The sequence below is a fragment of the Anser cygnoides genome, chromosome 5 (genome assembly GCF_040182565.1).
Source record: "Anser cygnoides isolate HZ-2024a breed goose chromosome 5, Taihu_goose_T2T_genome, whole genome shotgun sequence".
Taxonomy (NCBI): domain Eukaryota; kingdom Metazoa; phylum Chordata; class Aves; order Anseriformes; family Anatidae; genus Anser; species Anser cygnoides.
Genome location: NC_089877.1, coordinates 48,382,383 through 48,396,563, shown reverse-complemented (window position 1 = coordinate 48,396,563; position 14,181 = coordinate 48,382,383). Strand labels below are relative to the sequence as shown.

Below are 14,181 nucleotides of genomic sequence, written 5' to 3'. Positions count from 1 at the left end.
TGGTTTTGAGAGCCATGACTGAAAAGTTGGGTGCTCTTCATTCACAGATGGGGAATTTAAGGCATGGAAGGGGATGTGATTCTGTGTTTTGCATGAGGCAGGCAGCAGGGTTAAGGGGTTAAACATTCGCCCTTAAATATTGCGGTTGACCTTTTCTTCATATTCAGCCAGAGTGCTGGGTGAATGGCGGGAATGTGATGAGGTAGCTGTGGTAGCCTGAGGGGCACCAAGTCAGGAAGGAAAAAAAAAAAAAGGAAAAATTAAAAAAAAAAAAAGCTCAGAAAAAAATGAAAATTAAGAAAACTGTAAATAAAAAGTTCAGGGAAAGATAAGAAAAGAACCAAGAAGGTGCGATGGGGAAGCGCCTCCTTTCCTCCCCCTGCCCGGCACCCGCTCAGCCCCCCCTCGCGCCGCCATCTCCTCAGGCACTGCCCCCTCTCCTCCCTTCCCCTCCCCTCCGCGCTCTCCCGCCTGGCGGCGCTGTCCCCGCGCAGGCGCACTGCGAGGCCGGGGCCCGGCGGGGGGGGGGCCGGCTCGCGCGGCGCCCCGTGGGCGCGTGCCGCGCTGCAGCCATGTCAGGCGGCGGCAGGCGGCGGGGCGGGCTCGGGCGGCGGCGGCGCCCTCTGTGAGGCGGCGGCTGCGGACGAGCGGCGGCGGCGGGCCTCCATGTCGGCCGCCAGGGATTAAGGCAGGGACGGCCGAGGCGAGCCGAGCCCGGGGGGGCGCCGGGGCGTGCCCGGCGGGGCCATGGCTGACCGCAGCGCGCCCGGCTGCCACCTGCGGCTGGAGTGGGTCTACGGTTACCGGGGCCACCAGTGCCGCAACAACCTGTACTACACGGCGGCCAAGGAGATCGTCTACTTCGTGGCGGGGGTCGGCGTCGTCTACAGCCCCCGCGAGCACCGGCAGAAATTCTACCTGGGGCACCAGGACGACATCATCAGGTACCGCCCGGCGCCCGGCCGAGGCTCCCGGGGCGGCGGGGGGGGACCGGGGGGGCGAGGAGGAGGAGGAGGAGGAAGGAGATGGTGAGGGGGGGACCTGCAGGTGGGCAGGGGAGGGCGGCGGGACCGGCCGTGCGAGGCAGAGGGACCGGCTGCCGAAGTTGGTTTCCTAAAGGGCGTGAAAACAACAGCGAAATAAAGCCGAGAAAAGCCCCCACAGGGTTTCTTACTGTGGGTCCCGGAGCGCGTCGTGGCCCCGGGGGTGCCGTGGGGTCGGCGAGGGCTGCCGAGGAGCGTGAAGGGCAGATGTGAGACTGAGTCATCCGGCCGCCCCCCCGGTAGGTGTCATTGCGGGTGGATCGCCCGTTGGGGCTCCTCTGCTTGCCCTGTGCGGGCGAGAGTTAGAAGCAGCCGAGGTTGTCAGTCATGTGCAGCGCAGAATTTGTTTTATTTCGATACTCAGTGCTCCGAGCCGTGCCTTCTCTGTGTGTCACTCGTAAGTAACAGGTATGGCGTGCAGAGAGCAGAGCAGATGCCGGGTCTTTCATTCAGTGATTTGTACGCACCAGAAATTGGCCATAACAGTCACTTTTTTCTTGGTTTATGCCCTCACGAGGGACTTTCAGTACTTTTGAAGTGTGGCTGTGAATGTCCTCTACAGGGCTGTCAAGCCTATAGTGCATTTCTTCTCGGTGCTGAAAATGAGAAGAAAAAACTGGGAAGACAGTGCACCATTACAGACAGCTCTACTTGAGGTGTTGGGTGTTGAATCAGAAGTTTGAATCACTGCTATTTGCATCTTTTAATGCTTCAACGTTCTCCTCTTAGTCCAGGAAAATGTATTTCTTAAGCACTGTTAGCCATCTGTAGGTGTGGGAAATCCAGAAGCACAACTTCCATCATGCTGAGGGAGCAGCAGCTATAATCTAAGATCCGAGGTTGCCGTGGTGTAATTTTTTTAATTCTGTGTCTCCACGGCGCCTCTGGGTAACCCTGTTTGTTTCAGCAGGATTTGCTGTGAGACTGGTGTGGTTTCAGCCCCAAGGAGGGACTGGTATCCTCTGGTAACAGTTTTTCCCTCCCTTCTTGCCTCCCCCTCTCTGCGTTTTGATACAGCGTGCCGTATCTGGCCAAAAATGTGACCGAGCTCATTACTCAGATTAGTACTAAAACTAAGAAAATCTGTCAAGAGACAGAAAATCAGAGAGAATGTTATGATGACCTTATCTGATGCTTTTAGAGGATGTACTTTGGTTTGTATGGAATCCAGCATGCTGGAGTTTCTCCTGCTTTGACTTGTACTGAGGTTGAAAAATAATTGTAAATATGTTAAAGCATTTCAGTTTTATGCGGTTAGAATTGCACACTTCTTAAATACAGAAGCTCTGCAGAAATGTTTGTATGCTTAAAGAAAAATACTCAGTTTAAAAGCCGCATGGCTGATTCTGATAGTAAGATCAGCCTTGCAGTCAGTGATCTGTGTTTCACTTGACTTTATGTAAAAGCAACATTGTACCACTTAAATGTCAACATCGCATAATTCTCTTGGTTAAACTTGGGTACCAAAACATGTTAGTTCACAATTTTTAAAACAATTGTTGCAGAAAAGTATTGCTTTTTTTAAATACCAGAAAATGGATACAAAAGTGGGATTATATAATACAACAATCAACATTACTTACATTCAACTATCATAGCACAAAAAAATTAATGTGTTGTGTTTTAATGTGCTCAGCAGGTACCGTCCTAACGCTGAGACATTTGTGATGTTTTAGCAGAAGCGACTGGAGGTTTGGTAGTCTTTTTGCGAGTGTAGAATCTCACTTGTGAAAGCAGATCTGCTGTCTGAAAAACTTGGGTATTTAGAGAATCAAACTTCATTGAGCATAGCTCTGCAGCTATGAAGACAGAGCAGGATGGATTGCATGCTTCATGGTGGTATTATTAGTACTCCTCATTATGAGAACTTCTGTATCATTAGCATGCACTGAATGACATTCTAATTTTAAGCAGCAGTCAGGAAGAGAGGAATTGCAATTCTTAAGCCAGAGACCAGTTCTTATCTTTAATAGTAGACAGTCGTATTAGATGAATGGACAGCTAGACAATGTTGTCCTGGGGAAAATTTCTGTCTAGCTCTGGCAGTTAGATTGGCTTCTATCTGCTGAGTACTTTAAAGTCTTTTTATTAAACAAAAACCTATAAACCTGCTGTAAGATTTTTTAGATATGATTAGATGTTTACATGTAATTTATTTCCAGTATAAATGTCTCATCTCAATTTTGATTACAATTTCACCTCTGGCTTTGGTTTAACCCTGTGAGTTCACTGTGTACCTAAAAGAGGAGAGCTTTCTTTCTGTGTTTTGTGTCTTAGTTCTGTTGAACGGTCTTTTGTATTAGGAGAGAGGAATTAGGATCACTTAGGGCCTCGTCTATTTTTCTGGTTTTATTTGAATTCAATGTCTCAGTCATTCAGCTGCGATCTATTTCTAAGATAACTTTTATTGCTTGTGGTGATCTTTTGGTTTTTATCTCTTCTGAGAATTAGTGTCCAGAAATCAAACCAGTATTCTGGAGCGCAGAGAGCATCATGGTTTTGTTTTTATTTCTATTCCTTCTTTTGTGCATCAGCACTTCTTTTTGTTGTTGATTCCTGCATGTGCGTGGACACTTGTGGAAGACATTGCCCAGCTGCAGAAGTACTCTGGAAGTTTGCACCTTTAGAGAATGCTGGTAGCTGAGACTTTCTTGAAGGTTTTTTACATGAGGGAGTAAATCGTCTCCATGAAATCTCAGCTGCCTTACTTTGATAGTGCTGTCCATTGCCAGCAGCATAACCTGATGAATGTCTGCTGAGTTTGCAGAGGATGAGATCTCCTCTGCAGCCTGGGCTGTGTGTATGGAGGAGATAGTCATTTTGGAAGGCAAGGGAATAACCCCTGCAAAGTTAATGATTTAAACTGTGTCTTCTGTAGGATTTCATAAACAACAAAGCTAGCTTGTGAGTTGTACGTTGGTGTGCTTTACAGTAGAGGAGCAAGAAACAATGTCTTCAAGTTAGATCTTTGTTCTCTCTCCATAACTGTAGTTATTTAGAGAATAATGAGTTATTTCACGTAGATCGTCATTCCCTCATCTGAGAGAACTTAGAGGGATCATACTTAATCCTGATCTGTATAAAGGTTTCAGAAGATGCCCCCTTGGGGCACAGCGTAACGTGATGCTCATGTTGAGGCTCCTTGTTTGTCTGGGATAGCTGAAGTGTGTTTCTGTACTTTGCTTTCTCTCGTGGAAGGTGAGAAAATTGGGAATTCTGAACTCATCCACCTTTTAAAATGACTGTCTGCTGGCAAGAGCGTTTGATATTACCAGGGCTACTCTGTATGCTGGTGTGCTCCAAGCAAACTTTTAGATTCCTTTTTTTTTTTACTTTGTGACTGTCACTTTTTTGTGAGCTTTGTGGAATTGGAATTTTACCGGGAGTTATCTTTTTACTTGGAATTGATGATTCTAGTTAAAAGGAAAAGCAAAGCCTAAGATCAAGTCAGTGTTTCTTTTGGAGATTTTTAACAGGCTTAACAAAATGCACATTTCGCTTTCCATGGCATCTGTTGTTCACTTTGAACAAAGCACTGGTCTGTGAGTCTGTCCTTTCACATTGTTATCTCTACAGTGTCGCAAAACATCTGCGTAAACATCCAGGCTGTACAGTTTTGACGAAAGAAGAGGAAGGGCATTTCTCTCAAAACAGAGACACAAATTAGGAGGACTGAGGAAGAGTTACCCCTCTCCTCCGTGTGTAACATCCATCACATCAGTTAACTGGCAAATAGTAGTGCTGGTGTACATTCTTCCTAGAACTTCTATCGCTAGTAAATTGGGACTACTTGATTCAGATGCCTGTGATACATTTGGATTTTACTACTAATGCCAGCACATCTCATGCTAAAAAAAACCTCTTGAATTTGTGCTGATCTCTAAAAAATGTTAATTTTTTTTGCTAGAAGTTCTATTACCAGAAACTACCAGATTCTCTGTTAGAGGAGAAGGTAATTGGCACTATCTTCAGCTACTGCCTTTTTGGTTTGGTTAAAAAATATCTGGTTCTGTCTTCCCTTCATGGCTCTCTGTATTCAAGACCATAGGGGCTGCATGCTTACAGAAAGCAGATGTGTACCCAAGACAGGTTGAATGAATGGCAAACACTTCTCTGTGTTCTGACAGAGAGGGAATTTCACTGTTTTTAGCAAAACAGTTAATTTTACAAATCACAGCTTTCATTAATATGGTTTTTCTTGTTTGTTGCTGTGAGATATGTAGGAATTCTTTTGGGCTCTATTTCCTAAGGAACAAGAAGTAACCAAAACTCTGGCCGCTCTGAAACGTGGTCTTTTTGGGCACACTGTCATCTTCTTACATCTAATAATTTGCCTCAATCTACAAGAGATTATCCTGCATGAGATTCTGTCACCTTGACCTTGCCCTTGGATTCCAGGGCAAAATAACCTTTTTTTTTTTTTTTTTTCCCCCCCCCTAGTATCAACATTTCTGAAGTTCTGGTGGGAATCAAAACCTCAGCAATCGTGTCTGCTCCCTGGCGTTGGTGCTGTCCACCAGCTCAGTTTGAAGCAGATTTTTCTATCTGTTGTTGCTCTCAAAGTTAGTCCAGATGTCGCTATCTAAGAAGCTGGACTCTGGCAGCTGCTGTCTTAGTCTGCTACCAGTAAATGCTCTCCTGGAGGCAGGTCCAGGCTTCCTTCATGGCTTTCAGCTGTGGTTTGCAGACAGAAATTCAGTGCAGTGATTAGTCACGTTCTAGTTTTGAATAATGCCTCGGGTCTTTTCTTCATCCTCTTTTTGTTAATTATGCATTGTTATCACTTTGGATACCTATCTGTTGGACTTCTGTGAAGATGCTGTGTATTTCCACTGCCACCTTGTATCATTCTGTCCCTGTTTGTGCCCTTTTCTTTTGGTGCATTTCACAAGAAAACCCTATGAAAGAAGAGAAATTGTTTTCTAAGAAAAAGAGCAAAAAAAAAAAAGGTTTAATAACAATGTATCCCAGAATCATAGAATGGTTTGAGTCAGAAAGGACCTTACAGATCACCTGTTTCCAACACCCCTTCCGTGGGCAGGGACACCTTCCATTATAAGGTCTAACGTAGAGGGAATTTACTTTATTTCCATCATTTCTAATCCTCCAGTAGACTGACACCCTAAGATCCGTTCTAGTTCTCAAAAACCTCAGTAAATAATTCAAGTAATTGAAAGCTAGGGTATTTGCTGTCAGGTTTATTGTCTTGTTCTTGCCTGGAATAAATGGTATGTGGGTCTGACCTAGCACCAGGTAACAATCAAGCACAAATGTTGAGCAGCAGATATGTGCAGCTACAAAAAATTATCATATAGAATTCCGTCGGTTGGTTTGGCAGGAAATGTATGCATTTTCACCAGGAATTTCACAGTTAGTTGTGTATTTCAGATGCTGGGGAATGTAACTGAGTGAATACCACAGCTGTGGCATCAGGAGAACTTTTCTTAGTAATCCACTACGTAGTGGTGAGAGGCAACCTCTTCAGTTCATTTGCATTACTAATGTGATAGAGGAAAATCGTGCTTCAGCGTGTTCTCGGGAGGAATTTTTTGGACATAGCTGAGCTCTGGGTAGTCCAGATCTTCCTTTCTAGAAGGGAACTCTGTTGTTTATTTATTTGTGGAAATAGAAACCCTAAATTATTTCAACAGTCATAGTCTTTGAAGAAGTCCGGTCATCCTGCTTTGTATCCTTGAATAACATTACTGGAAGAAAACAGGAGTAAAATCCATATTACGGTTATCACAGAATCATAGAATCCTTAGGGTTGGGAAAGACCTCCAAGATCATCTGGTCCAACTATCACCCTATCACCAATGTCACCCACTAAACCGTGTCCCTAAGCACCACATCCAATCTTTCCTTGAACACCCCTAGGGATGGTGACCCCACCACCTCCCTGGGCAACCTGTTCCAATGCCTGACTGCTCTTTCTGCGAAGAAATGTCTCCTAATTTCCAACCTAAACCTCAAATCTGCATTGGAAACTATGAGGTGCATACATCCCCATTTACTGGGGTTGTCTTGGTCAGGCAGTCTTGTTGTGAAGTCCCAAGGAAAGTCTTTGGTAGGAATAACCCCACCACCACCAGTATGTGCTGGGGCTGGGTGGCTGGAAAGCAGCTTTGCAGAAAAAGCCCCAGGGGGTCCTAGTGGACACTGCATTGAACCTAAGTCAGCAGCGTGGCCTTGCTGCAGAGAGGGTGAACGCTATTCTTGGCTGCATCAGGCAAGGTGTTGCCTGCAGGTCAAGAGAGGTGATCCATCCGCTTGACTCAGCGTTGGTGAGGCCACAGCTGGAGCAATGCGTCCATTCCTGCGACCCCCAGAACATGAGAGATGAGGACGTACTGGAGAGTACAGTGGAAGGCCGCTAAGGTGGTGAAGGGACTGGAGCATCTCTCCTATGAGGAAGGGCTGAGAGAGCTGGGACTTCTTAGCCCAGAAAGAGAAGCCTCGGAGGGGGATCTCACTGATGTATAAAAATACCTGAAGGGCAGGTGTAAAGAAGATGGAGTAAGGCTCTTTTCAGTGGCACTCAGGGCCAGGACAAGAGACGATGGGCACAAGCTGAAATACGAGAGGCTCTGAGCGTCAGGAAACAACTTTTACTGCGAGGGTTATCAAACACTGGAACAGAGGGGTTGCGGAGCCTCCATCCTTGGAGACATTTGGAAGATGTCTGGACATAGTGCTGGGCAACTGGCTCTAGGCAGCCCTGCTTAAGTAGGAGAGGTTGGGTAAGATGACTTCCAGGGGTCTCTTCCAGTGTCAACCAGTCCCTGCTCTGATGTTGTAAGTGGGGTTCGTTTGATGAGGAACTTGGTGAGGAAATCGGGTTCTTGCTTCAAAGGATGCAAGGTAATGGTGAAATCATGCAACGTGTGCAGTTCCACTACGGCAACCCAAATCACTTGGCGAGGTTGATTCACCAAGACTGTTTGTCAATATAGCTTTTGCACTTCTGAATACAATATTTTGAGAGACTGATTTTTTTCCAGAAAGTTTGGATTTTCACCTTAAAATCAAGTCTTCTCCTTAACTAATTCTTAGGCCTATGTGGTGCCGTGTTGGTTGTGTTTATACAAATGAGAAATCCAATGCCTCTCACTTTCTTATCTCCAGATGTTCTTTAAAGGCATAATCAGTTTATTTCCCTCCATTAAAGAACTCCTGACTTAATGGGACCTAAATTATGTCATAATTATACTAATCAGTCCTCCTCTGAGCCTCTAGCTCAAGTATCTTTTGACTGTCTGTCAGTCAAAATGGCAATGCTTACAGCAGAAGTAATTGCCAAAGTCCCAATTACGCTCTGTCCAGCTTTTCGTGGTAAGTGCTCTCAGACCATCAGGTGTGTAAAACTCCAGAGGGAAGATTTGTTTTCATGTCTTAAAGAAGTGAGAGAGAATGTTCTGTTTTTTCCTTGAGAAAAGCAAGTTTTCTGAGTGGTTTAAGTACTGCGAGGTGATGTCTGTGTTGTACCAGGCTGGTAGATGTTGGCTGAGGGCGTCGTTGTCGAATCCTTGTTTCAAGATATTTTTTTTTGCCCAGAGCTTTGTGTGTTATCTTTTTAAAGTATCTTCTGGGTGGATTAATCTGATGAAATGAAAATATTTTAAGAATACAGAATAAAACATTTCCTTTTCAATTTTGAATGGGACTAGAATGTGCCTGTTGTTTGTGGTATGCATGCATATTAAATGACTTTTTTTTCTAGTTAAAACTGCATAAATGCAAATCCAAAAGACATCCAACCAGAAGTGAACATCTAAAACACACCAGAAGTTAATTCAAGTAGACCTACACAGCAAGGGGCTACGGGCTTGCAAGCTTGCCTTCATGCATCGCGCTTTTCGTAGCCAGCAGTCACATCACCTTCTGGTCTGATTCTGTCAGCGTGCGAGGCAGGGGCAGATCAGGTCAAAACATCTTGGCGCTGTAGGAAACGCTTTTCTTGAATCGGTAGTTGGCTGTTTTTCTCTGAACTAATGTGACAACGTGAGGCTCTAGGACAACATGTCACGGAAGGATAGGAAATGCAACCAATGGCTTAATAGCATTTGATCGTTAAAAAATTAAAAGCATTGTGTGCAGAAATGTTGGGGTCTGCCCTATTCTTTACATTTTTCCAAATTGCAATCAAAGCAATTATAATTCTGCTTACCTGCTTTTTAGATGTTTAATTCACTAGTTATCCTCTTGATATAGATAGGAAAGTAGATTATGTACCTGGCTGATTTCGTAACGGCATTATGAAGTTATCTTATTATTGCGTTTACAATGTTATTATGATAGCATACACAGCAATAGGCAGTCGCTTATGTTTGAATAAAATAATTCTTTTGAAGGGTTTCTCTGAAGTGAAATGTTTGGTTTTTGTTAAAAATTTAAAGCTTCAGTTAAGGCAATGAAATAAACTTCAGCTTTTAAAGTTGAGTTCATCTTTTTTTCTGAGTTTTAGATTAATAAAACATAGCATGCTATTTTATCTGACACATCAAAAACTGAGTTTAGATTTTACTGTAATTATTAACCCAACCACTGTATTTTTCTGAAATGTACATAACTTGAAATAAAAAAGAAATGATTATAAAATGTCCCCAAAACTATATAAAAATATTTAAAAACTCTAGTTTTACATCATCTTTTTTTGATGTTGTTGTTTTTAAAGTTTAAGCTTATATTGGCATGAAGCTAAAAAGCTGGAGAATTTAGTTTAACATTTTGTAGTATCTCTAGGTGTTTGTGTTTTTATTTTACTTCAAAATATAATTTAAACAATTTTTTAAATTATTATTACATCACTTACAGACAGTTAAGTTTTTGATTTAGGACAGCACTTTTATCTGGTGTCAAGGAAATTAAGAGAAGTAAAGTACTACTCAGAAACGTGGCAAAGTTGTCTAGTTCACATTGATAAGGATCAGTCATACGCTCAGTTTAAAATGTAGATATCTTAAGATACATTTAGAATTATGATGCTGTTACCGTAATATCAGTGAAATTGTTTCATTCATAAGATATTTATTTAGGTTGGAATAATCTTTTGCTTTTGGTACTTTCATGTGGTAAACAGAGTTACTGAGCACTTGAAATAATTTCAAGTAACTTTGTAATTTTAATTTTCTTTTCAAGTGATGTGGCAGAGTGTAAAAGTTCCCCAGGCCATCTTAATAATTCATCTGAATGTTTAACCTAGATGCTGTCAAATTCTCTTCAAAATAAATACAATCGGGATTTTCTGCGTGGTAAGACAGCACTCGCACCAGAATCTGGTTTAGTCTGAATTTCCCCTGCTACACCAGCAAAATAAATACCTTGCGGAAAGTAAGGTTACAGGTGTGTATAACTCTTGCATTAGGGCTCAGATCACTCTGGTTACTCTAGTGACTAAAAAGACTTTCCTTTCTACACCAGTATTACCATTTGGATTGCTGTTGTAGTTGCTACAATAGAAAGAGACATTATTCTTCAAAATACAGTGCTTGATTTGCACCACGAAGATGAGAAACAGGCACAAGTTACCTTAACACTTCGTAGCAAAAGATAAGATTGGATTTTTAAGCCAGGCTTTTGACACCTATCAGTCATACATTGCAGAAGATAGAACCCACAAAGAATTACAATCTGATAATAAATCCCTGGAACTTTTTTTCCCTGTTTACTACCTTTGCTTTCATTTGAAGCTTTTTGTATTTTGCTTCAATTTGCTGTTTGGTCATGAAAATAGCAAAGTGATTGCAGCATTACAGAGGACAGATAATATTATTCAGTAGTAACTGATACATGCTTTGAGTAAATCACTCTTAGAGACATTGTCATCAGCCTGTGAACATGAAGAAATTACGTCTTTTTGAAGACCACATCCTGACACGTCTATTATTTTGGTGATAGGTGAGATATTGCACTGCTACAGTGCATTTAAAGCAAGATGTCTTTGACCATTTCCATTAGAAAAGTGTTTTTTTCTTGGTATTTTACCTAGCTGTTAGAGAACGTCTGTATTATTAAATCTTCAGAGAAATGTTAGATGTCTTCTGCAGAGTGACTTTCTTGGGCTTAGTTGAAAAAGACTTTCTATTGACAGGAAGTCCTTGTCGCTGTTGAGAGGTAGACTCCTTTTTCTAATACGATCTGTAAGGTGGTGCCTGACGCCTGTCCTCCTATCAAAGCCCTGGGTATTCAGATATTACTTCAGAAGATGCAGGGGACAATCCTTTCAGCCATTTTTCTGAATTTCATGTCACTGCTTGCTCTTCCACAGGAGCTTTTCTTTATAGCGCCTATTGCTTTGGTCTGCACACAGATGGAATCAAGATCTGTATACCCCTGATCAGTCTGGTTCTTTTGCCTTAAAACACACACATTACTTCCTCTCATTTAAGTCAAGAAATCCCTTATTTTAACTCCCATCCTAACAATGATATCCAGCTTTACATTGCTTGAATAAGCATGGGATCATCTTTGACAAATATTTTGGGGGGTTCACCTCTTAGCATTGTTTTTGCATCAGAGTGATATTCCCATGCTAAAGAGCAATGGATTCATACAAAAGCAGTAATAACTCCTCCTGAGCTGGGAATTGAAGTGCCTCTTTTTCTGAACAGAGGTAAGCCATTTTGTTCATGGGGTTTATTTACTTTAGATAGTCCAAATATTAACAGAACTACTAGAATTTAAGATAGGTATGTAGTAATAAAGGAAACAAACATACACCAGGATCTCAGGTCTCAGGCCCAGGATCCCACACTCAGAAATTCCAGCTCTATTACGTTCTTGCAATCTTCAATCAAGATCAGTTTGGCTTAAAAAATAATGTTGAATAAACTAGTCTCTTACAGAAGACTTGGGTATCTTGATAAATGCTTTATATGGCATTTTAATGTTGTGGTAACCTTTGGAGATCATAGTGCGAGGGGAAAAAAACAAAAACAACAAACTAAACCAGGATTTAAATAGGAAGGAAGAGGTTTATTTGCTCTAAAGCAATACTGTGAAATTAGTTAAAATCATCAAAATATAGAAAAATTGATGAGCAATATTACTTAGAGGGGATTAGTCTGTTTGCTAAGGTATTATATACACCCATGTTTGCTAGGAACATGCAAAGTTGATGTTTACATTGCTGAATTTGCATGAGAGTAATGTCAAGCTAACATGCATTTTAGAATGCTTATGCACATGTCTAAATATATCTCGGTGAAGATAACTTGGTTAGCGATGCTATTCACTTTAGGACGAAAATATGCCGCATTAGATTTCTTCTGTGAACAGTACTCAAATTTTATTTCATATCAGCAGACTTGTTTGAAATTCCCTCCTGCTTCCAAGAAACAGGGGAAATGTGTCCAAAGAGTAAGTGCCATAACTTTGCAGAGAATAATGTCATTTCAACAAATTGTTTGATTTCACAGATACCGTAAGTGGTACTACTGGTGGTTTAGCCAGGTCTGTGACAGATGACATGCAGGGAATTTTTTCCATCAATGTTGTGTTGTCTGTAGGGTATATATGGTTTAAACTTTGTCTTTATACAAGATATTTTGTACTGGATATTTGACAAAATTATATGTAAATAAAATGTGCAGTTCGTGTGAAGGATTCAACTAAAGAGAAGAGAAGCAAAACTGAGGCAAAGGATGAGACTTAATAGTAAAGCAAATGTGTCCAGGCTGAAAATGGTGTTTATAAAGTGCCCATAGTTCTAGTAAAGACATTGTGTTCTCATCTCCAGCTCATACTTTTCAGTCTTGATTGCATATTGAATTTTTCTTTAGTGGAATTGGAGAACAAAGTTTGTGGATATGAGAGTCTTATAATGATGCTCTAAAGGACTAGATGGAAAAGAATTTTCACTGCTTTGCCTCTTTCTATTTACATGGAACACTTTTTGTGACTAGATCTAGTTGGATATGTTATAAAAATAGCAATTCTTCAGTTCTCTGAATTACAGGGTAATGTTTTAATAAAAAAAAGCTCCTAAAATATCACTGTTGTGTAGATGCGTGCAAACGTTATGCACACACCCCTATATAATTTTCTAAAATTATAGGGCAAAGATATGATTAGGGGTAGAAGTCACTTAGAAAGCTATATGCATTTTAGTTGTTTGAGGGTGAGTGGTGGTGAGATGTCTCCATCTTATCTAGGCAGCATGCATACAGAATGAGTGGATTAGTTCTGTGTTTTGGTTAGCTGACAACTGTATAAACCTGCTCCTGACTTTTAGAACTGTGTTAATCCTCGTTCCCTGTTTATAATCCCTCCACAAGAGCAAGCAAGGTGAATGATGCTTTATCTTAGATCAGGACAAGGCATCTGACAGCATCTCGTGGTTGCCTGAGGATTTATTGTGCTGAATGTGACATTTGAAGCTAATTTTTTCTTCCAGAGTACTTAGAGGAATAACAGAATAATGTAAGGAAGTGGTAAATGTTTGGTTTAGTGTTTTTCTTTTTTTTTTTTTTTCCGTTTTGCTTTTTGATTGAGGTTGCATTTTTAGATATTTGTATTTTTAGTCACAGGTTCCTTTTTTACTTTATGCTTTATTAATTGCTGCTTCTATCATAGAAATTAATGCTCTAAAAATGAATAACCTATGAGACATTCCAGCAGTAAGTTCAATTATAAATAACTGATATTTGTCTCTTGCAGGTTACAGTATTTACTTACGGTAATGAGAATATGTTATGTTACCTTATTGGGAATACATAGCTGGATCCTTATCCTAGAGATAAACATAATTTTAGAACAGAATACTTGTATTTTCTTGAAAGTATTGCTCATGAATGCTATTTATCTATCATCTCCTCTGTAGTGGTTTTTAGTAATGAAGCTAGTGGATCCAGATGTGCAACAGTTTCCGTTGCCTACCAAATGCCCACTGACCTTGGAGTCCTTTCAGTATTGCATTTTCCCGTGCCTTCCAGTTCTGCTTCTGGTACACATGGGGACTTGTTTGTTTGTTTTAGCAGACAGTATTTCATGTAAATATTCCTGTTATATGTCTATGCTGTTGCTTTGTGGTTATCAAGACAGCAAGCAAAATGAGAATTTCAGGTACTTTCTTTAAAGCATTCTGGCCCCCATCACATTTGCATGGTGTTCCTAAATGATGCTTCAGGTGTTGTCCCAA

General features: G+C 41.3%; 1 protein-coding gene across 7 annotated transcripts in view; it reads left to right on the top strand.

Annotated features, from left to right (window-relative positions):
• Positions 1 to 532: 532 nt before the first annotated feature.
• The window catches only part of EML5 (EMAP like 5), a 108,576-nt gene continuing 94,927 nt past the window's right edge, over positions 533 to 14,181 (top strand). For 3 of the 7 annotated variants that reach the window (XR_010831946.1, XR_010831947.1, XM_066998230.1), the window contains exon 1: positions 533 to 944. Coding sequence is in view for 5 of the 7 variants with exons in the window: in XM_066998230.1 (XP_066854331.1) it covers positions 748 to 944 (197 nt within the window). In the remaining 2 variants the exon portion in view is untranslated. The remainder of the gene's footprint in view (positions 945 to 14,181) is intronic. The other 4 variants (XM_066998224.1, XM_066998223.1, XM_066998225.1 and 1 more) reach the window with 2 other exon arrangements.